We start from the raw sequence: 24,021 nt of genomic DNA on the forward strand, positions 1-24,021 counted from the left end.
ATCTGGATTCCTGACCTTAGGGTATGAGGAATATTATCATGTTAACTATGAAGGGATTGCTTACCTATCCAGACTAATGAGTATTCTTAAACATTTTGGGGGGACAGAATGCAAAGAAAATAGCAAGATATAGTTCATCTTTCCCTTACTATTAGCAAAACATATTTTAGATGTATATGGATTTCTAGACCATTATTTCATATCAGCATTACTTTGTCATGGGAGTCACAAGAATGTCAATCTGAGAGATATAGGTCTTACAATAACTACGAGGTTCTCTATTTCTGACTTTCTACGACCATCCACTCCACATTTTGGGGTCACTGGATTAGCTAATTCTTCCTAGGGCAACAAAGGACAAACCCTTTGGGCTCTTCATGGTTTTGTTCAGAAGTGAGGACATGATTTCCTGTCCAAACCAAGTGCACTTGGGCCAGTAACTCACCAAAATGTTGCTTGCTATGGCATCAGTGTCAATCAAAAGTGTGCGAAATTGATATGGACAGTATCTTGGGTATGAATATAAATACATTTTACAAGTTAAAATGTCCCTTCAGTGACAATTTAATGCCAAGAAGTTTGTCTGTACTTTATATTTCTCATTCCGATAATCGGGTCTCTGACTTAGGAGTTCCTTATACTTTATATTCTTCCTTTGTGGCTCTGGGGGTCCTTCAACAGGAGTACTAAAGTGTATTGATTATGCACATTTCACCAGAACCAAAAAACAAGTAGGATAGTTTGGAAGGCCCCAGTGACTTCTAAGAAGCATTGGCCTAGAAGGGCAAGATGTGTATGAAATGTGTCTTGCTCTGCCAAATTCAGTACTAAGGTCCTTAAGTAGTACATAGGTACTTAATAAATACTAACTGCATGAATCAGAGACTATGAATGGTAAACGAAACCGTTCTTTACAAGCACGATCTACATCCAGCATTCAGCTGGAAGCCCAGCATGTAAGTTTACAGACCGGCCTCCACCCGAAGGCCCCTTTCCCTGGAAGTCCGAGCATGGGCTGAAGAGCAGTGAGAAGTGCCTGTCAACATTCGGGACAAAAAAAATGGGCCTAGCACCACCTCTCCACAACCTGCCTCCTACCGGCTCTAGGACCCCGCGCAGCACCGACTGAAGCTTGGAGGCGGGACTAGGGAAAGGCCGTCGCGCACATGTGACGTAAACCAGCTCGCGCCAGCGGAGGTGAGGAAGCCGGGAACAGCGCAGAAACACGTTTCTCGCCAGCCTCGGTTCTCACGCGCCATGGCGACCCCCGTCCAGCAGCCTCCTCAATCGAGCGGCGGAAAGCGCAAAGGCAAAGCTCAGTATGTGCAAGCCAAGCGGGCGCGGCGCTGCGACGGCGGCGGGTCCCGGCAGCTGGAGCCCGGGCTACAGGGCATTCTCATTACCTGCAACATGAACGAACGCAAGTGCGTGGAGGAGGCGTACAGCCTGCTCAACGAGTACGGCGACGACATGTACGGGCCGGAAAAGGTATGGCCCGGAGAGGGCCAGCGGCGTTCGAGGAGTGAGGGAATGCTGCAAGGCCGGCTTTCTTCTACGCGTGCGCGCATTTTGTGGGGCGCTGGCGAAGGGGCGTGGCCGCCTCTGTGCTGCCGCCTCTTGACCTTATCGGGGTTGCGGACCCCAGCCGGGTCGCGTGCGTGAAAACTTGCAGCTTTCGGTGGTTTCTGTTTTGTTTTGTTTTCTTCCTCCCCCATTAGTAATCCTAGTGGCTCCTATTTATAGGTTGCTTCTGCGGCCCACAGGTTGTGTGTCTGAAGCTCTCAAACGTTTACTACTTACAGTAGATTTGTGGAGTAAAGTTCACGAGGACACTGACACTCAAGTTGGTTAAGTGAACGGCCCAAGTTAATAAAGGAAACTTAATTTGTCCTCATAGTTTCTGACGTATCTTACCACTTTTACACCATGGTTGTAATGATGTTTGTCCTGAGCAGTGTCTCTGAAATAGAGGGTTTAGTACTAGTGCTAGTTACTTTTAAAATGCGCGTGTAAATGCAATTTAAAAAGTAAGAACTTTTTGTCCTCACACCACCTAAAGCCTAATTTTCCCATCACAGTTTGGAAATCATTATATTCCTTGCTTAGGACCAGGACTAATACCTACACAAACACCTCAATGAATTAAAAGAGGGAGGATAAGACAGGGGGCATTTGGATTCAAGGTCCACGATTTACTAGTTTTAGGGCTTGAACGTGGGTGTATTATTTAATTTTGCTGAGCTAAAGAAAAATAATAGTGTACTTAATGTTGACTGAAAAGTTGCTTATGTATATAAAGTACATCGTGGCAGGTAATAAAGTTCCATAAATGTGTATAATTATTATTAGTGCTTGTCTGGCAAACTAATAATGGGGCAGAGAACTGGGCAAGAAGTGAGTTCCTGTCTACACTGGTACCTTGAGCAAATTCTTGACTCTTTCTGTTCCCTGTTCCTTGGTAGAATATAAGGTCTTTTTATGCCCTGTTTGGTCTAATTGATGTAGTTTTTTAATGTAGGTGAGGTCCAGAGCTGAGGCCCAAGAAAGAATTCTTGAGAGGTCTTTGGTGCAAAATGGTGGCTTTCTTAAAGCACCGGGTCAGGACCTGTGGGCAGAAGGAGCTGCTGCACAGGGGTTGTGATGATATACTTGGTAGTTGGGGGAGGTAAAGGAAAGGGAGGTTTTCAAAAGAACTTTTGGATGTTAAAGAGGACCAACAGGATATTAGAGACTCTGCCATTATCAAGTTAGGGTCGTTTTTTCCCCTCGACTAAAGCCTGAACAGTAAGATATATTCCAGTTTCCCTCTGGAAGTTAGGTTATTGATAACAATGCTTTTTTTTGCCCCCCTGGTAAATCACTAAAACATTTGTAAGATGAGGGAGACTCTTGTCCTGCAGGACTGTGATCTCTTTTCATTAACCGTTTATTTTTTCCTCCCTTAGCATTAGGGCAGCCAGGGGTGCCTGAGGAATGTCACACATTTCCCACCTGGGAGGGGACTGGGGTTTGCAAGGTGTCAGGTTGGGCTTTGTCCTCTGCCTTCCACTTGCTCCTTGTAATCTCACCAAAAGGAGAATGTCTTATTAGACACAAAGGTATGCGGTGATGGAATTAAGGTCTATCTTGAATGAATTCATCTGGTGAGCATGTTACCTTGTGTCCCAGAAAGTTAAGATGTTTTTCCAAGCATTTTCAAATTATATGTGTTCTATAGGGAACTCCGTTTTCCCTCCACATTTTGCAGAGAGCGATGTCAGTTTCTTTCTTTCTTTCTTTCTTTTTTTTAAGAGTTTATTTATTTGAGAGGGAGAGATAATGAGAGGAGAGAGGTGAGAGGAAGAAGCAGACTCCCTGCTGAGCAGAGAGCCCAATGTGGGTCTTGATCTTGGGACTTCAGGGTCATGACCTGAGCCGAAGGCCGTAGCTTAAGCAACTGAGCCACCCAGGCGCCTGTGATGTCAGTTTTTTAGTAAAAAGCTTTATTGTCAGTATTGACCTGTCTGCCATTGGAGATTTCACATAGGTAGTTAATTGTAGCTCTTTTTTTTTTTTTAAAGATTTTATTTATTTTTTTGACAGACAGAGATCACAAGTAGGCAGAGAGGCAGGCAGAGAGAGGGGGGGGGAAGCAGGCTCCTTGCGGAGCAGAGAGCCCGATGCGGGGCTTGATCCCAGGACTCTGGGAATCATGACCTGAGCCGAAGGCAGAGGCTTTAACCCACTGAACCACCCAGGCGCCCCTTAATTGTAGCTTTTAACATGAACTCTTTTTGCATCTCTGCTCATTTGTTTCATGCAGTTTACAGACAAAGATCAGCAGGCCTCTGGAAGTGAGGGAGAAGATGATGACATGGAGGCTGCCTTGAAGAAAGAAGTTGGTGACATTAAAGCATCGACAGAGATGAAGCTAAGGAGATTCCAGTCAGTGGAGAGTGGAGCAAATAATGTAGTCTTCATCAGGACACTTGGAATAGGTACGCATGACTAATAAACCTTAAGATTATTGAGCCTATAATATCTGGACATCTCCTTGCCTTCGAACACTGCCTACAAAATGGCTTCATGGTTATGGCTCAGTTAATTATTTGACTGATCTTTTCCACTCTTCTTGCACTAGACATATGGAAGGGTCAGATGTGGTGGGTGGTGAACATCACATTGGTTTAGGAGTGGAAACCTGGCTTTACCACTTTCTTTGTATGTAACTTTAGGTGAAACAAGAGTACATACTCTGTTTAAGAGGAACAGCTGCTCTTCAGTGCCAGCCAATTTGGAATGTAAGCCTGTAGGGCCAGATCTTCTGGTTTTTCAAAAGAAGTTGAATATCTGGAGAAGTTCCTAGATTTTTTAATGCAGTTAACTAATTTAAAAGTATTAAAAACACTCAGTAGCCCCAAACAGACTTGTAGGTAGTGAGGATGGCGTAAGGACCATATCATGATCTTGTGTAATTCATGGTTTGGGGGCTTCTCTAAGTTCTGAGATCTAGATTATTGTCCGGACTTAACTAATGGATAAATTAAATCTTTTAAAATGACTTGCAGATTTGTTTTGTAAAAGTGTACTATTTAATAATGTTACGTTTGTAGTTGCTATTGTTACAGGAAGACAGTAGGGTGTTGGGCAGTGAGACATCACAAAAATGTTAACTCCGGTGTCTTCATGAACAGTTGTTTTTAGTGAAAGCAGTAACAATGCTGAAGAGTTAATATATTAGGGCGCCTGGATGGCTCAGTTGGCTAAGTGATTGCCTTTGGCTCAGGTCATGATCCTGGAGTGTCAGGGTGGAGTCCCGCTTCTCCCTTTGACCCTCCCCCTTCTCATGCTCTCTTTCTCTCTCATTTTCTCTCTCTCTCAAAAAAAAAAAAAAAAACTTTAAAAAAAGGAGTTAACATATTAGATATAGTAATAATCAGCATAGGCAGTTAAGAAAGTTGGAAAAAATGTTTGGTTAGACTTATTTAACATTCATTATGATAATTTCTTCTATTAATACTGTCGACATAGGTCACTGCCAATGAAGAATTCATCGATATCAAGAGCTTTTAAAATGAGAGTTTTTATTCCTAACTTACTTGTGTGCTTTGTGCTTTTTTCTTTTTTCTTTTAGAACCTGAGAAATTGGTACATCATATTCTCCAAGATATGTACAAAACCAAGAAGAGGAAGACTCGGGTTATTCTACGTATGTTACCCATTTCAGGCACATGCAAGGCTTTCTTAGAAGATATGAAAAAATATGCAGAAACATTTTTGGAACCCTGGTTTAAATCTCCAAACAAAGGAACATTTCAGATTGTATATAAATCTCGAAATAACAGTCACATGAATAGAGACGAAGTTATCAAAGAATTGGCAGGTATGTTTTTCTTAGTGATTTTACGTTAGTATGTAATACTAAATACTTGTTCTTGATTTTATTAATTTATTATTATTATTATTTTACAACTTAAGTCTTATATTTTTTAGTATAAAAGAAGTATATTAAAATGTCTTTAAAATAGGAGTACCAGGGGGCACCTGGGTGGTTCAGAGGGTTAAGCCTCTGCCTTTGGCTCAGGCCATGATCTCAGGTTCCTGGGATTGAGCCCCACATTGGGCTTTCCACTCAGTGGGGAGCCTGTTCCCCTCCCCCCGCCCCGCCTGCCTCTCTGCCTACTTGTGATATCTCTCTCTTAAATAAATAAAAATCTAAAAAAAAAGGGGGGGGATTCGTGCCTGGCTTAGCCAGTAGAGCATGTGACTCTTGATCCCAGGGTTGTGAGTTCAAGCCACACACTGGGGGCAGAGAGTATTTAAAAAAAAAAAAAAAAAGTTCTTAAAATAATATCAGACCTAACAGATTTCAATATGTTGGTTATGAGACTTTCTGGTAGGTAGATAGGAAATCTTCCAAATCAAGATTTAATTTTCTTTGGAAAAAAAGGACTCTAATTAATGTCTCGGGATTTCATTTGTATGTATTTATTGAAAGGGTTCACAGCATTTCTTTTTGTAAACATTTATTTACTCATTAGAGAGTGTGAGAGAGCATGAGCTGGGGGTGGGAGGAGAGGGAGACAAGCAGACTCGCCACTGAGCAGAGAACCCAGTAAGGGCCCCTGATTCCAGGACCCCGAGGTCATGACCTGGGCCACCCAGGGGCCCAGAATTCACAGAATTTGACTGGGGTCCATGTAGAGGAGTAGACTGTATATAAATTGGTTTACCAAGTCCCAAACAGAAAGATGAAAGATTGTATTTGTATCTGTCAAGCTTCATGGTATCCCTCTCCCTCTGTTTTCCTCTTCTTTTTGTTACAGGAATAGTAGGCAGCCTCAATTCGGAAAATAAAGTGGATCTCACTAATCCGCAGTACACGGTGGTAGTAGAAATCATTAAAGCTGTCTGTTGCCTGAGTGTTGTGAAAGATTATATGTTGTTCAGAAAATATAATCTCCAGGAGGTGGTAAAGAGTGCTAAGGACCCATCACAACTTAACCCAAAGCAGTCCGTGCAAGCAGGAAATGGGAAAGAAGCTAAATTGGAATCTGGGAACAAATCAAACCAACATGATCCAGCAGAAGGAAAAAATAACCAGCAGGCGGTACCAGAAAATAATGAGGAACTGGGACAGACAAAACCAAGATCTGAGACACAGGTGGTGAACGAGGGAGGAGCTAAACCTGAACTTGAAAGTCAAGTCACAGAAAGATCTGAGTCAAGTGAAAATGATCTCTCATAAGGATAAAAAAAAAACCTCCTTTGGTGTTGCAGGTGGGTTTTTCCAGATGGCGTTCAGTAAGATAGTGCTAGGACTCCATATAAAATTATGACTGAAAATTTATTGTTTTTGACCTTTGTGCGCTGCATAATGCTGTACTCATAATATTGAACGGTGATTGAGAAACCCCATTAATGGTTCTGTTGGAGATCTTTTGAACCCCCTATGCCAGTGTGCAGTTAGGCCTATATGCATTTGGTTGAGCTAGGAGAGGCTATGGATAATGATGAACACTTCTGTGGAGCGGAGGGTGGAGGCAAGATGGCGTTGGCTTCTCCCTCCTGATTATCTTCCCCAGCCTCCCCTTCTGTGCTGGCATCTGACTTAGGGGAGCAAACAAACTCTGTAAAAGAGAAAATCATAGGGAAATTTTCATTTAAGGACAGAATTTTTATGTGTTGCAACTCAGCTGTCTGTTCCTACTTTTATAAGTAAACGTTGCAAAACATTGCAAAAACGTGGGTCTTACAGGTTTAGAAGTGAATTGTTTTTGTGAGGTTTTTTCTATCTTTGTGATTCTGTTACTTAGTTATGTCAGTTTTTACATTTTATGAATATATGTTACAAATGTGATGGTCCAGTGCTATAATTTTTGAAGACATGGTGTGAGATAGAAGAGGACCATTTTAGCCATAGAACTACAGACATTTCTGCTAAGGTTAGTGATGAAGAATTAGTGTTCTGAGTTTCTTCAGTATGACAGTGCAACAGGAGACACAAATTCTTTTTTCATAGTGAAAGCTACTTTTCAGTGGTCTTATATAGACTTAAATCCAAGCTGTTCTGTGGCATTATGCATTGTCAGTGGAATGCAACTTAGAAACCTAGCATTTCTCCAGCAGCTGTAACTGTAAGTCAAAACCATTTGATGAGTAAAAATGTTTGTTATTTTAATGGCATCTGGAATATCAAAACAGTAAACTTTTGTTTAAAAAAAAAAACATTCAGGGGCACCCTGGCTGGCTCAGTCCATACAGTATGATATTGTTGATTCTCAGGGTGATACATTCAAGCTCCATGTTGGATGTAGAGCTTACTTAAAAATAAAATCTTAAATAAAATCACATTCAGTGAAAGGTCTTAAGAAGAAAATTTGGTAACAGCACTTATACCAAGAAAAGAAAAATTCACATAGTTGGTAAGAATCTAATCTCAACATAATGTTAAAATGCTAGAGCAAGAAGCAGTACAAGAAATTGAAAAACTTTCACTTTCAGTTTATTAAATTAACTTATGTCACCTGATGCTAAAAAATTAACTGAAAAGCAGCAGCTTCTCTATCTGGGTTGATAAGTCAACAGATTTCACAAATATTTGTCATACTGGAGCTTTGGTAAGATTAGTAAATGATGATGAAATTCAAGAAGGCTTTTTCTGCTATGAGGAGCCTCTCAAAGGCAGTGTAAATTTAATGGGTCTTCATACCTGAAGGCTGAAAGTCTGTCATCTTTACTTCGGGTGCTCATCGGTTTTGCTCATTTTGGTAAAATCCCGACGTTGATGTTATAGCACATGGCTTTCTTCACAGAGAGCTGCTGATACAAAACACTTGGAGATGAAATGAAAGTTCTGGATAATGCTGCAGAAATTATTACTAAAGACCCATTTATATAAGAATGTTTAAAAACAACAACAACAACAACTAAAGTCTGAACAAAGAGCACATAAATCTACGTACAGAAATCCAGTGGCTTGTCAGAGGAAGAGTTCTCAACAGGATGTTTGAGTTGAAAGGTGAATTGCCAGAGTACATACAAGGAGCTACTAGGCCAGATTTTTTGGAGTGCTCAGGAGCCCAAGTATGGCTATAGAAACTAGTCTGTTCAATGGACATTTTTCATCACATGAACAAATGAAACAAGTTTCTGCAAGGTGCTGGAGAAAATGTATTTTCCTGAAAGTGATAAGATTCTCAGATTAAAAAGAAACAGACTCTTCGGAACTATCACTCTGCCAAAGGAACTCTTGAAATGTTTCCACAGCCAGTTGGGCTTGAGAATGAAGAAGAGATAGCAACAAGTCTGGAGCCTTAACTAAAACTCTCCATGAAGAACTGCAAAACCCAATTAAATAGCATTTTCTCTCCTTTTCCTAAAACTGAGGGAGGAACCTCTTCTCTGAATCTCAGCCTGAGATTTTCTCCAGGAGAAGAAAAAGAACTCTGAATCCTCCTAGTCTGATAGTTCTGGGTTTTTGTGAAATCAGAGTATCCTTAACTCATACTCCCATGCCATGAGGGTTCCCTTAATTTGGAAGATTTTTCAAGGTTCCTCTAGTGTAAAATTACTGAGAAATGCTGGAAGAGACGAACACCAAAGAGGGCTGCATACTAAGTCCAGATTATGAATCAATAGTAAGAGGCTGTGAAATTAACTTTTGGAGATGGGTTTATTAAGTTTGAAACAGTTCAGTAGTAGTATAAATGTTGAGTCTTCCTGCACCAATGTCTGTGTTTATTTAATGGCTAGGGAATATGGGAATGTATTTGTATCCTCCTAAATTAGCGGTCCAGACTAGAAGGATTTGGGAGAGGCAAAGGCTGTTACAGACTCGACCTTGGTTAATGCAGATGAGGCTGGAGCTTCCTTTTCCATCTTCAATATGTAAAGTGTTAACTCTTAATAGGTTGAGGTCATCTTGGAAGGATGATAAGAGCATGTTAAGTGTCATTTGTGTGAACACGGAGGATAGGATTTTGGTGCCTTCATTGGACTTACTCCAAGAAAAAGATCATTTTATTTTGATAGTGCAAGACTCTGGGACTTCGGGAATAAAAGTGGCCATATGCTTTTGGAACGGCTAACTCTGCAGAACTGGATTCCTTTTACTTTGTGAAAGCTGCTACTCTACAGAAAGATTTTGCTTTAGTAGTTCATTTTTAATCTTCTTGTATTTATTTGTATTTGGTAAGACTGAGTGCGACAAAAGCTCTTCTTCCCCAGTTCTAAAGCACTGTGTTCTGTTGGAATCCGAATCCCTTTATTGATATGTGAAAGGTTTCCCAACTTTATTGTCCCTGACATTTGAGGATGTTGTTTTATAAATGACAAATTTCCAGGATGGGAATTGAATGGTTTTTTTTTTCCTTTTAATTTTTTTTTTTTTTTTAAGTTATGTCAGTTAAAAAAACTTCAGTATTGTGGTTTAATAAACTTGTTTTGCTTTGTGGAGGAAGGAGTGTTATACTTAGTATCTTAAAACATGTTTGTGTAAGGTCACACATGATTTCTAAATGTTGTTTTTACTTGTATTTTGCTTTTGGTATGGCCAGATATTTAGCTTATTTTTCATAGTTCCTGATACTTTCAGAAAAAGCAAAATAAATTTGTTCCCTAAAGATTGGTGTTCTGTGTTTTTCTTCCTGTCTCTTATTAAAACTCTTGCTTTATAATAGACATAAAAGATGCTTATATGTTACATTATGTATCAAAAGTCATGTACATTGTCCTAAAACATATAGATATAAAACTCTTAATAATTGCTCTGGATTAATTACTCTTAAGTAATCCAAATTTGGGATATTCCATGCTTTAAAAGGACATATTGGGTGCTTGGGTGACTCAGTTAAGCGTCCAACTCCTGATTTCAGCTTGGGTCTTGATAACAGGTTTGTGAGATCAAGCCCCATGTTAGGCTCTGTGCTCAGCAGGGAGTCTGCTTGGGATTTTCTCTCCCTCTGCACCCCCACCCCATTTTCTTTAAGTAAATCTTAAAAAAAAAAAAAGTTTAGTAATACAGTACTCGATTAAATTCACTTACTGGCTTTTGAGTTATTTATATTACTTATTTTATTTTTTAAAAATATTTATTTATTTGAGAGAGAGGGAGACATCAGAAGTAGGCAGAGAGGCAGGCAAAGAGAGAGGGGGAAGCAGGGCTCAATCCCAGGACCCTGAGACCATGACCTGAGTTGAAGATAGAGACTTAATCTGCTGAGCCACCCGGGTGCCCCTATATTACTTATTTAAAAATTGATATTTTAATTAACTTTATTTCTGTTAAGTAGGCTCCACACCTATCCTAAAGCCCAACATGGGGCTTCAACCCATGACTCTGAGGTCAAGACCTGAGCAGAGTTGAGTCAGATGCTTAACTGACTGAAACACCCAGGGACCCCTTTAATTCACTTTAAAGAACTAGTAATACAAGATGTTAAACAGAAGAAATTCTGTCTTGAACACTTTTCTTAGAATAGTTCTAATCTTTATTTTGACTTAATCAGGCACAAGATCAATTCATTGTCCACTGTGCATTTCTAAATAATCATTTTGCTATTTTAAGTGCTGTAGGTCATTAAAATCACTGCCTTTGTCAGTTCTGTCATCATAACTTTTTTTCCCAAATATTTTTGAATTATTATTTATATAATTTTTGGCTAAGTACAGAACGAAAAATTGAGGTTTTCAACCTGGAAAAACCTTCAGCATTGCAAGAGAGTAGTCTCTAAATCGGCAGGAAGCAAGGACTAAAAAGAAGTCTACAACTATTTAATGCTGTAGTTGCTTATTGGGCTATGTTCGACCCCATTCATGGTCTCTCAGAACATTGCGTTTGATTTTCCCGGTGACTGTCTTCGGGAGTTCTGGAACAAATTCCACCTAATTAACAGAGAAAACTACTATGAGACACTTGATTCCGTTTTGAAAATCCCAGTTGTCAGTACAACTGGGAGAGCTTTCATGTAACTGACGAGTTTGAGTCTGGGGACGTCTTAGCCTAAACTCACTGAAATTCATGTGTTTATTTTCCAGTTGACAATGGACCTACATCATGAGTTTTCAGTGCAAAGTTTTTAGTGATATGCTTTATCAGACAGATATAATGATCCTTTGCTCCATTGCTTCCCCTTCCAGTTCAAATTAGAGCTGGGCCTCTACTGCCCCTAGGAAATAGAGGCCACACCTAAATGTACAAAGAAGCAAGTTAATTAGGTTTGGGGCTTTTAAGAGCTGGATCCTGCAGCCCCTTTCTAAGGGAAACTTTTGAGAGTTAATTTTGAGTACAATTTACCCATTATGCTCAGAGTAAAATCATTTCTCTGTTTCCCTTGCTCAAGATATGACTTTAAAATTTTTCCTCAATGTTTGCAAATCAGCTGGTGACTGATTTAGTAAATTTGATGGAGAAGATGTATCTAGTTCTGAGGCTGAAGTTAACTGCCTTTTGGCTGAAATACCAGTTGAATGGAATTCTCATCTTAAGGATCAGTATCAACCAACAGTATTCCAGGATGAAAAGGAAGGAAATTGCAGTGCCATCATTATGTTTTTATATACAATTATTCTTAAATCCTCCCTTGAAGAAGTTTTCAGGAAAGATTCCACAGTTTCTTTGGATAGCATCTTTTTTCTGGGCCTTAAGTTTGGTCACTTGATACTTAAAAGGCTTGTGCTTTGAAGAGTATTATGGCTTGAGAGTACTGATAACTGAATCAAATGCTGTCTTTAAATTTTTTTCCATTTTTTCCCCCTCATGGAATGGGACCGATTAGTCTGACAAGGATCCTTAGTAGTTACTCAGTATTGCAGAGTTGATCAAAACTAGTGTATCAAACATCTAAGTGTCCTAAAATAAATGTTTTAAAGCAAAATTCTTAAGTCTAAACAAATTGAAGTAAGTGTCTTCCACTTATATAATGAGAAACCATAAAGTCAAAAGCTAGTAAAATCTATGTACTTAATATCTTAGACCCTTATTTGGTAACACTTAACTTTGGGCAAAAAAAATATACTTGCCTTTCTTGGATATTTGTAAGGTGCAGTTGATTTTTTCACATGATCCTGAAGTTCAAGAATTAATTTCTCTGGGTTGGATGATTTAAAGGGTGCAGATAAGACAACAAAAGCTTTCACTACCTGCAGGAGAAAAGTCAATTTATATTGATTTTTTTTCTTTCAGACACATCAGGAGTTTGGAACTAAAGCCGAGCACAGACAGGTACTTATAATTACTTGTTTACACAACTTGAGTGATGAACACAAACCCAGAGATCACTCTTGATCTTGGATACAAGTGGGGTTTTGAGATCTAATTCCAGATAAATGGTTTGTGAGTGTGAGGAGTGCAGTGTTTCAATAAAGCTAAAACTTGAGTTTTGTTTACATGTCACACATGTATTTAATATTTCAGTCAGACTAGTCTTATATGTTCTACAGGCAGTCCTTGATTTGCAGATGATCATTTGCCCCAGACCTACACTGTTAGAGGCATGTGAGAGGGAGACAAATGGAGGTTCCAGAGAATATGGTTTGAAAGGGATTTGGGGAGGCTTGGTGGAGGGATTTTGTATGCTGGGAGATGAATTCTTCGGAAGGATCAATCTACCTCTGAAAGGTCTTTTTTGCCTAATATTTCTTGCTTGTCTTTGGAATACTATACAAAACCCACCAATTAGATAGTTATTAAGGTTAGTTAATTATACTTTAAATTATTAATTATTCATGCATTGATTCCAAGTGGTATTTACTTCTAATGTTCAGATGAAACCAGCTATATAGAGAGAATGAGAATATGGTGGCAGGAGAAAAGTACTTTGGACAAGAGAATCCACTGGGTGTGGAGGTGGTGCAAGAGGTTTGAGTGTGGGATCCATAGAGTCACTGCAGAGGGTCAGAGAGGGCGCCTGGGTAGCTCAGTCGGTTAAATGTCTGCCTTTGCCTTGGGCCAGGATCCCTGGTCCAGGATCGAGCCCCTTACTGGGCTCCCTGCTCAGTGGGGAGTCTGCTTCTCCCTCTCTGCCACTCCCCCTGCTTGTGCTCTCTCTCTCTCTCTCTGTGTATCAAATAAATAAATGAAATCTTTTTTAAAAAAGGATCAGAAAAGAGATGTGGGCGGATGCTGATACACAAACTGTTTTTGGAATTTTGCTACTTACTAAATCTGTCAGAAACTTCCATGAGGAAAGGAAACATCTCCCTTCCATACTACAGGGCTTCCTCTTAAAACTAAGGCTATTACTGTCATTCCCTAAGTTCCCTTTCATTAGGTCCTAAGTAGGCTAGTGAGACTTGTTTGGGAACCTGGCCACAGTCTCCTATTTGCATTGTTTCTGTGAGACAATGTATTCTGATTTCCATGACCATCGTAAATATAGCAAAATCTGCTTTTTCTATGCAGCATCTGTTCCCCCCCCCTTTTAGTAACAGTACCCCAATTTTCCTATGGAACATTACCCTAACTTCTCTCTCTGGTGGTCTTGACAATAACTTCTACCTCCAGTGATCAGCATATGATCCAGGTCTGGCCAGCGACCATATGCCTGGACCACATTGTTTAGATATGTGATCTAAGATAGACACATATTACTCTGGGAGTTTCTTGAAACTGTTGGAAGAGGAGCTGTGTCCTTTACTGGTTGTGAAGCTATGTACATTTGGAATCAGTTGCTACCACGTAGGAAGAACATGCCTGAATGGAGCCATGCTAAAGAACAATAGCCCGGAAATGAAGAGACAAAGCTTTGCTAACTTCACGTGAACCTTTGGATGTAGCTGCACCTGAAGACCTCACTTACGTGTGGGCCAATAAATTCCTTTTTTAGAAAACATAAGTCAGTTTGAGTTGAGTTTCTGTCACCACTAAATGAATCCTAATACATCCCATTTGGGACACAATTCATTTGTAAAGCTGAGTGCTGGTACCCATTTTTGGCACATGGGTGCTTCACTCTACCTCTCCTCTAACTGGATCTGGACTGCTGACAACAGCTGATTCAACAACAGCTGGGTGTTCAATTAGCGCACTCTCCACTTCAAATGGCCCAATACGGTACCTAGAAGAGGAAAAGAAGTCCTTGGCCACTACATCATCCAAGGAGGAGATCTTCCCTGGCCATCTGTTACTCTCTAAGAGTGGCAAATGCACAAACCCAGAGGATATGATGACATCGTCAGCTCTGCCGACAAACCAGAAATACCCATCACTGTCCATCACTCCTCTGTCTCCAGTGGTGTAAAAATCCCCTCTTATTGTGGCAGCAGTTTTCTCTGGATTGTCCTAGGAACCAAAGATGGCTTTGGGGATTAATGTGGTCAAAATAGAAAAAGAGGCATGACATTCATAAAGTGACTAGTACTTTGCACATTCTATTTATAAAAATTGATTTTTTAAAAAAATGTGGTTGATACTGTAGAATAAAGAAGGTTCAAGAATATAATGAAAAGGAAACCCCTCTTTCACATCTTCTGCCCTGTATCACCCCCTCCCTCCCCTCAGCAGCCTAGTTGTCTTTTCTAAGGACAAGCTCGACAACTGGCTTCTTACACATAGAATTTAATCTTTACAAAACTTTTAGGAGATAGAAGATATTATCCCCATTTTACAGTTGATGAAATAGACTTGGATTTTGTGACTTGCTCAAGGTTAAACAGCAACACATGATGGATATGAAATTTGGACCCACGTCTGTATGACTCCCCATGCCACCTTTCTGTTAACTTGTGACTAGCACATTCTATGTTCTTATACCACATATTCAGAGAAGAAACAGAAGGGCCGTGTAGACTTTAGTCTGAGGGCAATTTCCCCTTCTTTGCCAGGTGGTAGGATGTTGCCATTTTCATCTATAATCTAGAATGAAAGAAACAATTAGGTTCCTAAAATTTTCTTTTTACAAAATGAAAACAGGTTGCAAATAGTTGTACAATGACTAGCAGAAAACTGTAAAACATTCTTCTCTATTGAAACAGGTATTACCCACCTGGACGTCATAGGGTAGTACTCCTTTCCCCATCGAGCCCTGTTTAATTTCTTGTCCTTTCTGATTGGCACAAATTATTCCCTATTGAGAGAACATGTTTTATTTAAGAATGTAAAAATTCATTTTCTCTTGCTATTTGTATCATGAAAATAAAACATAAGACTCAGTTTTGACTGGACTGATTTTCCCCGTGTGCATGTTTGTCTTCTAGATACACACACACACACACACACACACACACACAGTATTTTAGACCAGTGCTTCTCAAACCTGTGTGTCAGAGTCACCTGGAACATTCATTTTTCAAGCACAGATTGCCAGGCCTCGTCCGAGTTTCTGACTCAGTAGGTCTACCTGGGGTGGGATGGCGTGTGTGAGAATTTGAATTGCTACCAAATTCCCACATGCTGCTTCTGGTGGTGGTTTTGGACCACACTTTGAAAATGACTCCTTTAGACTAAGGGTCCTGTTTATTGCACCTTGGGATAAATTCCACACTAGGCCTCTCTGGGGTCCTCAGTGTTGCTGAGAAGAAACACTTGATTCTTTTTTTTTTTCTTCCAGGAACTTCCCATAAGTCTGTCTGTCTATCTATCTATCTATCTATCTATCTATTTATTATCAATGTGCCAAGATTCATTGTTTATGCACCACACCCAGTGCTCCATGTAATATGTGCCCTCCTTAATACCCACCACCAGGCTAGCTAGCCCATCCCACTCCACCCACTCCCTTCCAAATCCTCAGTTTGTTTCTCAGAGCATAGTCTCTCATACTTCATCTCCCCCTCCGATTTCCTCCCCTTCACTTTTCTTTTTCTTTTCCTAATGTCCTCCATGTTATTCCTTATGCTTCACAAGTAAGTGAAACCATATGATAATTGACTTTCTCTGCTTGACTTATTTCACTCAGCATAATCTCCTCCAGTGCCATCCATGTTGATACAAAAGTTGGGCATTCATCCTTTCTGATGGAGATGTAATATTCCATTGTGTATATGGACCATATCTTCTTTATCCATTCGTCTGAAGGGCATCTTCGCTCTTTCCAGTTTGGCAATTGTGACCATTGCTGCTATGAGCATTGGGGTCCATATAACCCTTCTTTTTACTACATCTGTATCTTTGGGGTAAATATACAATTGCAGGCTCATAGGGCAGCTCTATTTTTAATTTTTTAAGGAATCTCCACAGTTTTCCAAAGTGGTTGCACCGACAACAGTGTAAGAGGGTTCCCCTTTCTCCACATCCTCTCCAACACTTGTATCCTGTCCTGATAATTTTGGCCATTCTAACTGGTGTAAGGTGGTATCTCAGTATCTTTCACTGGTATTTTTCAAAGTGCTAGAACAAACAATCCTAAAATTTGTATGGAACCAGAAAAGACCCCGAATCACTAAGGAAATGTTGAAAAAGAAAAACAAAGCTGGGGGCATCACGCCTGATTTCAAGTTTTACTACAAAGCTGTGATCACCAAGACAGCATAGTACTAGCACAAAGCAAACACATAGACCAAGGAACAGAGTAGAGAGTCCAGATATGGACCCTCAACTCTATGGTCAAATAATCTTCAACAAAGCAGGAAAAAGTATCCAGTGGAAATAAGACAGTATCTTCAATAAATGGTGCTGGGAAAATTGGACAGTTATGTATAGAAGAATGAAATCTGATCATTCTCTTACACCATTCACAAAGATAAACTCGAAATGGTTGAAAGACCTATCAAAATCCTAGAGGAGAACATAGGCAGTAACCTCTTTGACATTGAATATAGCAACCTCTTTTAAGACGCGTCTCCAGAGACAAAGGGAACAAAAGTGAAAATGAACTTTTGGAACTTCCTCAAGATCAAAAGCTTCTGCACAGCAAAGAAACAGTCAACAAAACAAAGACGCAACCCATGGAATTGGAGAGACAAAGATCTATAAAGAACTCCTGAAACTCAACACCCAAAAAACAGATACTCATATCAAAAAATGGGCAGAAGACATGAACAGACATGCATGTCTTCTCCAAAGAAGACATACAAATGACTAACAGACACATGAAAAAATGTTCATCACCATTAGCCATCAGGGAAATTCAAATCAAAACCTCATTGAGAGCCACTTGATTCTGTCCCTCTCCATCCCTGAACACCTTTGAGAGTTCTCCTCCATAGGGAGAAGACAGGAAGACTGCAAGGAATAATCCTAATTCTGCCCTAGCCAAGCCAAATTGGGCAATTCAGAGGTCTTGGTAGTTATGGCCAGGTATGGTATTCTCAGAAATTCCCTAAAAATTTATAGCCCCAAGGGGGCTCTTCAGGGGCTCAGCCTGGGATTGAAAGGCTCCCAATATGCTAAACTCAAACTTTTTCCATTAAACATACCACTTCTGTCTGTCCGTAGCCTTCATACAGTTCCAGCCCAGTTTGGGCCTTCCACTGTTCCAGCACCTCCGGGTTGAGTGGCTCCCCTCCTGTCAAGCAGTGCCGTAGCTTCTTGAATTTATATCTGCAGACACAGAGTCTCATGGGGTCTTTGGGAGGGAGAAATCTGAGTGGATTTCATTAAAAAATTATTAAGATGTTCTAGCAACAAGCCAATGAGCTAGGAAAGGCAAGCAAGCCTTAGGAAGGTTCATTCAGCAAAAATTTTTGGTCACTTACTATCTTACCAGACACATTTATAGGTTTTGTGGGGCATGCTAATGATGAAAGTAAAATTTGCTGACAGAGCTTGTATTAGGTGGGGAGAAGGTAGGAGAAAATACTGATAATGATCTTAAGCACTTACTATGAAAAAAGTGGTAAAATAACCAACACTAATTGAGCATTTATTGTGTTGTGAGGGCTTTTGGAGCATTCTCATAATCCTCATGCCCTATTTTATAGATGAGGACATTGAGACTGGGAGAACTTAAAGAAGTTGCACAAGATTTCATGAAGGGCTGAGTTAACTACTCCACAGTTACCATTTGTCTGGTGTCTGACCGAGCAGGCCACTTACACTGAATTCTCACCACAAACCCATGAGGCAGCTCTTAATGCTCTCTTGTGGTTGGAATGAAGGGAGGCTTACTTAGCAAGCTCATCTCAAGTGTCTGAGGTCTCATGATAGTAAACAGCAGAGCCCCACTTGTTTGACTTTGGAGATCAAGCTTTTCATCCCTGGCCTTACTACTATGCTGCCCACTTTCTTAAGTGAGAAAGTCTGGAACAGCCCCGCTCTGATGCATTGAGGTTTCCAATGGGCAGGACAGGATTGTGCCTATTCAAAATAGCCCTTGAAAGCCCTTGGACTACTCTTGAGATGTGAGCAAGATGCTCATATTTTGAGGGGCACCTGGGTGTTGCAGTCAGTTGAATGTCTCACTATTGGTTTTGGCTCAGGTCGTGATCTCAGGATCTTGGGGTCATCAGATTGAGCCCCATGTCAGGCTCCATGCTCTGTGCAGAGTCTGCTAGAATTTCTCTCTTCCTCTCCCTCTGCCACTTCCCATCATGTGTTCCTCCCACTTAAATCAATCAATCTTAAAAAAAAAAAAAGATACTCACATATTGAGGGCCACAAGGGAATTGACCCTAACTAGAATAAGAGAAGGTTCAGATCTGTTTTATTTTGTTTCCTAGCACTCTCCTTCCCGGGCATCCACATTTGAGGGGGATAGAGGATGGACAAGGCTGCGCTACTTAAATTGTCACTACTTACATTGTTTCTCTCTTCCTTTCTCTCTCTCCTCACATATTCAATTTCTGTTGCTTACGTAAATATACATTGCAAGTCCACTAGAGAGAGGTTCAGGTGATTTGGATGAATTGATTATAATCCTTAAGTCATAAGACTATATTAGCTTCTCTTCAAGGCATATAAACACAGTTGTACTTTGGGGTGCCGCGGGGTTAGTTCTCAGACTGTAGGGCTCTGGTTGTCCCGGAGAAAACAGGAGAGTTGTCCCTAGACACTAACCTCAGGGGCAACTGGGAGGCGACTTAGGCAATATCTGCAGCCATTTTTGGTGGTCGCCAGGGAGGATCTACTGACATCTAATGGGTAGAGACCAGGTAGAATGCTGCTCAACATCCTACAGTGCACAGGCCAGCCCCTAACAGCACAGAATTCAGTCCAAAATGTCAGGAGTGGCGAGACTGAGGAAACCTGCACTGAAATGGGGAGATCTATGATGCTAGACCGCAGCTTTCATTTGAGCTTCACATGGAGATGCCCGCCCAAGTACCTCTTCAGGTCTTTCTGCACAAGCATCCTGTACACAGTGGGGGCGCTGCACAGGGTGGTGATGGGGTAAGTGGTGAGAGTCTGCGTGATGGAGAAAGACAGTTGTCAGAAGTGGTTAATTAGAGGCCACAACTAGAGCTGATGTCTGCCACCCCTCATCCTCTTTCACTGACAGGTTTCCATCATATATGATCACTGCTCAGAACAAAAACCCAAATACTTATTAGTTGTTCCTAGTGACCATATGTCTGCTGGGAATTTCCAGTTATTGGAAAGAACACATCTGTTACAGTAATAGACATACACAGCCCACTCTCCACAGTGGACTCAACACAGTCCACTCTCTAAACAGAAAGTAAATATTTGAATTTGAGACCAGCCCCCAAGTATGAGCTTGTTTATTCTACCTCAGGGCTGCAAATTACCTTTCACCGTGGAATTTTGAAACCTCCTGCCCATATATTCCTATACAGTACACAGCCTGGGTGTGAACTAACCTACCCAAACCTCCCAACACTTTTTCTCTGAATGACATCAGTGCTGGGGCACCTGGGTGACTCAGTTGGTTAAGCCTCCACCTCGTGATTTCCACTCAGGTTGTGATCTCAGGGTTGCAAGACTGAGCCCCTCGTAGACCCCACACTTAATGCAGAGTCAGCTAGGGACTCTTTCTCCTCCCTCTCTCTTTCCCTTTGCTCCGCCCCCTGCTTGCATTCTCCACCTATCCCTCAAATTAAAAAAAAAGACACTCCTTTTGAGTGGATTGATTAAGTGCATTAGTGAGGCATTTTTCAGTCCTTTCCTTAACTGTTTAAGATTTGCCAGGCTTATTTTACCTCCAGCTCCGTAAAGAAAAATAATGACTTAAGCATGCTAAATCTAGGGAGATAGATGTCCTATTTCTAGACAGATTCTACTATGCCACATAATGAATTGACAGTTTGTATTAAATGTTAGCATTTGAGATATTTTCAAGATGTATTTGTAGGCTATCTGGATTGTCAAAGATCAAGAAAACTTTTGATCCATAAGTGAGCATTTCTGCTGTCTGTACATTCCCCCTGGATTCCAGCTGTTCTTAATAACAGTAAATGCATGTAACTAAGAATAATGTAAAGTTTTTAGAATACTTAAAATATACACACTATCTTTGCAAAATAAGAGTATTCTTCTAATAGACTAATATAATGCCATATATTATTATAGCATTAATGTATCTTATTTACTATAACACTAAAGACTATTAAAATAAAAATATATATTTTTCTTAAGTATTATGTAATACTTAATATTTTATTAAAAATTATTTTTTTTAAAATACACGTTTTAGAACTGCAAAGTTAGCTTATTTACACAGGACACTTTGTAAACCTGACATAGAGATCCCAGTTCTTATGTTACCCACCATTTCTGTTAAGACCCTCAAGCCATCTCATAAAACCAGTTAGCAAAATAACAGGGTGAGTATAGCTTCTATTCACACATAGGTGTGGTGTTTAGTAATATGTATTTCATTCAACATAATTGATTTTTCATGGTTGAAAAATAATTAGCCTAAGTCACATCTTTGTAAAGGCTAAAGAAATCAGGGCAATCTGATATTTCAGTCTAGCTGTGTCTTGTTGAGAAGGAGGGACGTGCTTGGTTTCAAGACAAACACTGGGTTCTGAGAATTCACAAAGTGAAAAGCACAGGGTGAGGGGAGAATGGAAGGAGCTGCTGTGGGAGAAAGGTGACCCCACCTTCAATCCTCCCTACGTAGGGTTTTGGATTTATCACCTATTGTTTTGGTTTCACTGAATCAGAAGCCAAAGATTTGTTTAGACTTGAGCCTTGTAATCTGTTATTTATAATATTTCAAGTGGAATGTGGACAAATCCTGAATAGTTTGAAACATGAGAGTGTTGTGGGTGTTCCTTCTTTGTTAAATACATTCAAAGGCCAAATCCCTGGAGACTTCATTTCTTAAAAAGGAATGATTTCCACAAGCCCAGGAAACTAGATTCTGAAGAATCATTTCTTTGTGGTTTAGGCAGGGTATGGTGTGTGTGTGTGGAGAAGACAAGGAAAGATAGCTAGAAACCTTGACTTACATCTAGGAAGGTGTCAGTGTCAAACTGGGCCATCCGATGTACAAAGACACAGGCTCCCTGAAGCCAGGTTGAAAACACACTGCCAATGGCAGCCTTGATCCAGCCAGTGTCAGACATATTCCACATGATATCTGAGGACTTCAGGTCTAGCCAATACCTAAACGATATGGAGAAGCAACAACACAGACCCAAAAAATCCCAAAACAAAACAGCAGAAAAGCAGATGAACTGGAATCTTCGAGAACTGGCCAGAACCTCATGGCTATAGAGAAGGGTCATAAGAAGCTAAAGGCAGAAAAAGTGATTTTTTCTTCCACTTTTGTTAGGGGACCTTCTCAGGATCCTTGGTAATCTGAAAGTAGAGAGGGGGCTAAATTTGACATGGTATTCCGAGTTTGTTCATGAATGCAACAAATACTTATTATGCAAATATATGGTAGGCCCCGTTCTCCCTAGCATGGTGAGTGAGACCAGATACCTGCTCTTAATTTAATAGGACAGAGAGCGGATAAGCACACCATAAAATGAGTAAGAATATAAATCAGTATTGTAATTTCAAATAGTGATAAGTGCTCTGAAGAAAATAAAATACGGTAAAGTGATAGTTATAGAATACGTAGGAAGGCCTTTCTGGGTGGGTGAATTTACCTGGCACCGACAAGGAACCAAACATGTTGTTGTTGGAGATGGGCTCAAGGCTGTTCCGGTTTATCACCCGGCGCTCATCACACAAGTGCCCTCCTTAATCCCCATCACCTATTTAACACATTAATTCTTGCTTGATCAGTTGGTGAGATGGTGCCATTTATTGAGCTAAGCCTGGAGAAAGGCATAGGGGTTCTGTTTTGTGGATGTTACACTGGAGAAATCTAATAGTCATCCAAGTGCAGGTGTCAGCTAGGCAGTGGGATATACACGTTGGGAGCTCAGGAGAGAGTTTAGCAAGAACAGTTCTCTTCCCTACCTTCCACAGAGGGTGTACCCAATTCCGAGGCTGCTTTGAGAGTGCTGGGCCATCTTGGGAGAGCCTGTGGTCCCACTGGTGAAATAAATGGCCATTGGTTCTTGACTTCCGGTCTCCACACAGTTGTGCTCTGCAGAGGCGGATCTGTAAAGTATGGGTCCCAACCCAACATGGTAGCTGAAGATGGCAGCCCAATTTAACTCTGAGACTATATATATATGAGATTGTTATTATATATATTACAATTATATGTATATGAGATTATTATATATATTAAAATTATGTGTATATATATATTTTTTTTCTCTGCTACTTGTGCCCTCTTGATACCAGAAAAGAGTTAATAGAACAAAGACTTAATCCAAAACCTCTTTGAGAGGAATTTCTCAATAAATCTTAAAGGGATTTTGCAGATCAATGCTAACCTTTAACAATTCATTTTTTTTTAAGCATCAACTCTGTATAGTCCACACTGATAGCCAAGATGACTTTCAATATCAATGATGAAAGGATGTGAATTTTATTTACTTAAACATTTTCTTCTAAGTGCTTTTATTTAATCTCTCTCTATATATTTTTAAGTCAGTCATGGGTCTTTGTGGATTGTTTATTAAGACTTCAGGAGTTTTGGGGCACCTGGGTGGCTTAGTCATTTAAGCCTCTGCCTTCAGCTCAGGTCATGATCTCAGGGTCCTGGGATCGAGCCCCACATCGGGCTCTCTGCTCAGTGGGGAGCCTGCTTCCCCCTCTCTCTCTGCCTGCCTCTCTGCCTACTTGTGATCTCTCTCTATCAAGTAAATAAATAAAAATCTTTAAAAAAATAAAGATTTTAGGAGTTTTTATGATTTAAAGGAAGATCTTCTGGTATTTGAATCAAACTTTTTTTTAAAGATTTTATTTATTTATTTGACAGACAGAGAGTGGATAAGCACACCATAAAATGAGTAAGAATATACTATGCAGCCATCAAAAGAAATGAAATCTTGCCATCTGCGACAACATGGATGGAACTAGAGCGTATCATGCTTAGCGAAATAAGTCAAGCAGAGAAAGACAACTATCATATGATCTCCCTGATATGAGGAAGTGGTGATGCAACATGGGGGCTGAAGTAGGTACGAGAAGAATAAATGAAACAAGATGGGATTGGGAGGGAGACAAACCATAAGTGACTCTTAATCTCACAAAACAAACTGAGGGTTGCTGGTGGGAGGGGGTTTGGGAGAAGGGGGTGGTATTATGGACATTGGGGAGGGTATGTGCTTTGGTGAGTGCTGTGAAGT

General features: G+C 40.3%; 2 protein-coding genes across 4 annotated transcripts in view; one reads left to right on the forward strand and one right to left on the reverse strand.

Moving 5' to 3' along the window:
- The first annotated feature begins 1,178 nt into the window (after positions 1-1,178).
- On the forward strand, positions 1,179-12,854 carry THUMPD1 (THUMP domain containing 1). 3 transcript variants are annotated; one of them, XM_059415194.1, is made up of 5 exons: positions 1,179-1,488; positions 3,803-3,977; positions 5,114-5,362; positions 6,306-6,759; positions 12,665-12,854. In XM_059415194.1, the coding sequence occupies exons 1-4, from the start codon at positions 1,258-1,260 to the stop codon at positions 6,725-6,727; spliced, it is 1,077 nt and encodes a 358-aa protein (XP_059271177.1). In that variant the 5' UTR covers positions 1,179-1,257; the 3' UTR covers positions 6,728-6,759; positions 12,665-12,854. The 3 variants fall into 3 exon arrangements, with proteins under 3 accessions (XP_059271177.1, XP_059271179.1, XP_059271178.1); XM_059415196.1 differs by lacking the exon at positions 12,665-12,854 and adding an exon at positions 8,295-10,007; XM_059415195.1 differs by lacking the exon at positions 12,665-12,854 and having other exon boundaries at positions 6,306-10,007.
- ACSM4 (acyl-CoA synthetase medium chain family member 4) overlaps positions 10,980-24,021 on the reverse strand; it is a 38,772-nt gene continuing 25,730 nt past the window's right edge. Inside the window, exons 4-13 of the mRNA XM_059416062.1 lie at positions 22,739-22,946; positions 21,775-21,931; positions 19,683-19,762; positions 17,836-17,959; positions 15,465-15,545; positions 15,233-15,334; positions 14,634-14,761; positions 14,438-14,537; positions 12,502-12,621; positions 10,980-11,364 (exon numbers count right to left, since the gene is read on the reverse strand). Coding sequence (XP_059272045.1) covers positions 11,278-11,364; positions 12,502-12,621; positions 14,438-14,537; positions 14,634-14,761; positions 15,233-15,334; positions 15,465-15,545; positions 17,836-17,959; positions 19,683-19,762; positions 21,775-21,931; positions 22,739-22,946 — 1,187 coding nt within the window. The 3' untranslated portion in view covers positions 10,980-11,277. The remainder of the gene's footprint in view (positions 11,365-12,501; positions 12,622-14,437; positions 14,538-14,633; positions 14,762-15,232; positions 15,335-15,464; positions 15,546-17,835; positions 17,960-19,682; positions 19,763-21,774; positions 21,932-22,738; positions 22,947-24,021) is intronic.

This window comes from Mustela nigripes, chromosome 11 (genome assembly GCF_022355385.1).
Source record: "Mustela nigripes isolate SB6536 chromosome 11, MUSNIG.SB6536, whole genome shotgun sequence".
Taxonomy (NCBI): Eukaryota; Metazoa; Chordata; class Mammalia; order Carnivora; family Mustelidae; genus Mustela; species Mustela nigripes.

What these genes read in the sequence shown, in the direction of transcription:
- THUMPD1 (XM_059415194.1), top strand. Translation starts at nt 1,258, where the DNA reads ATGGCGACCCCCGTCCAGCAGCCTCCTCAATCGAGCGGCGGAAAGCGC. An exon ending in ACATGTACGGGCCGGAAAAG is followed by an intron (nt 1,489 to 3,802) that starts GTATGGCCCGGA and finishes TGTTTCATGCAG; the next exon opens with TTTACAGACAAAGATCAGCA. An exon ending in AGTTATCAAAGAATTGGCAG is followed by an intron (nt 5,363 to 6,305) that starts GTATGTTTTTCT and finishes TTTTTGTTACAG; the next exon opens with GAATAGTAGGCAGCCTCAAT.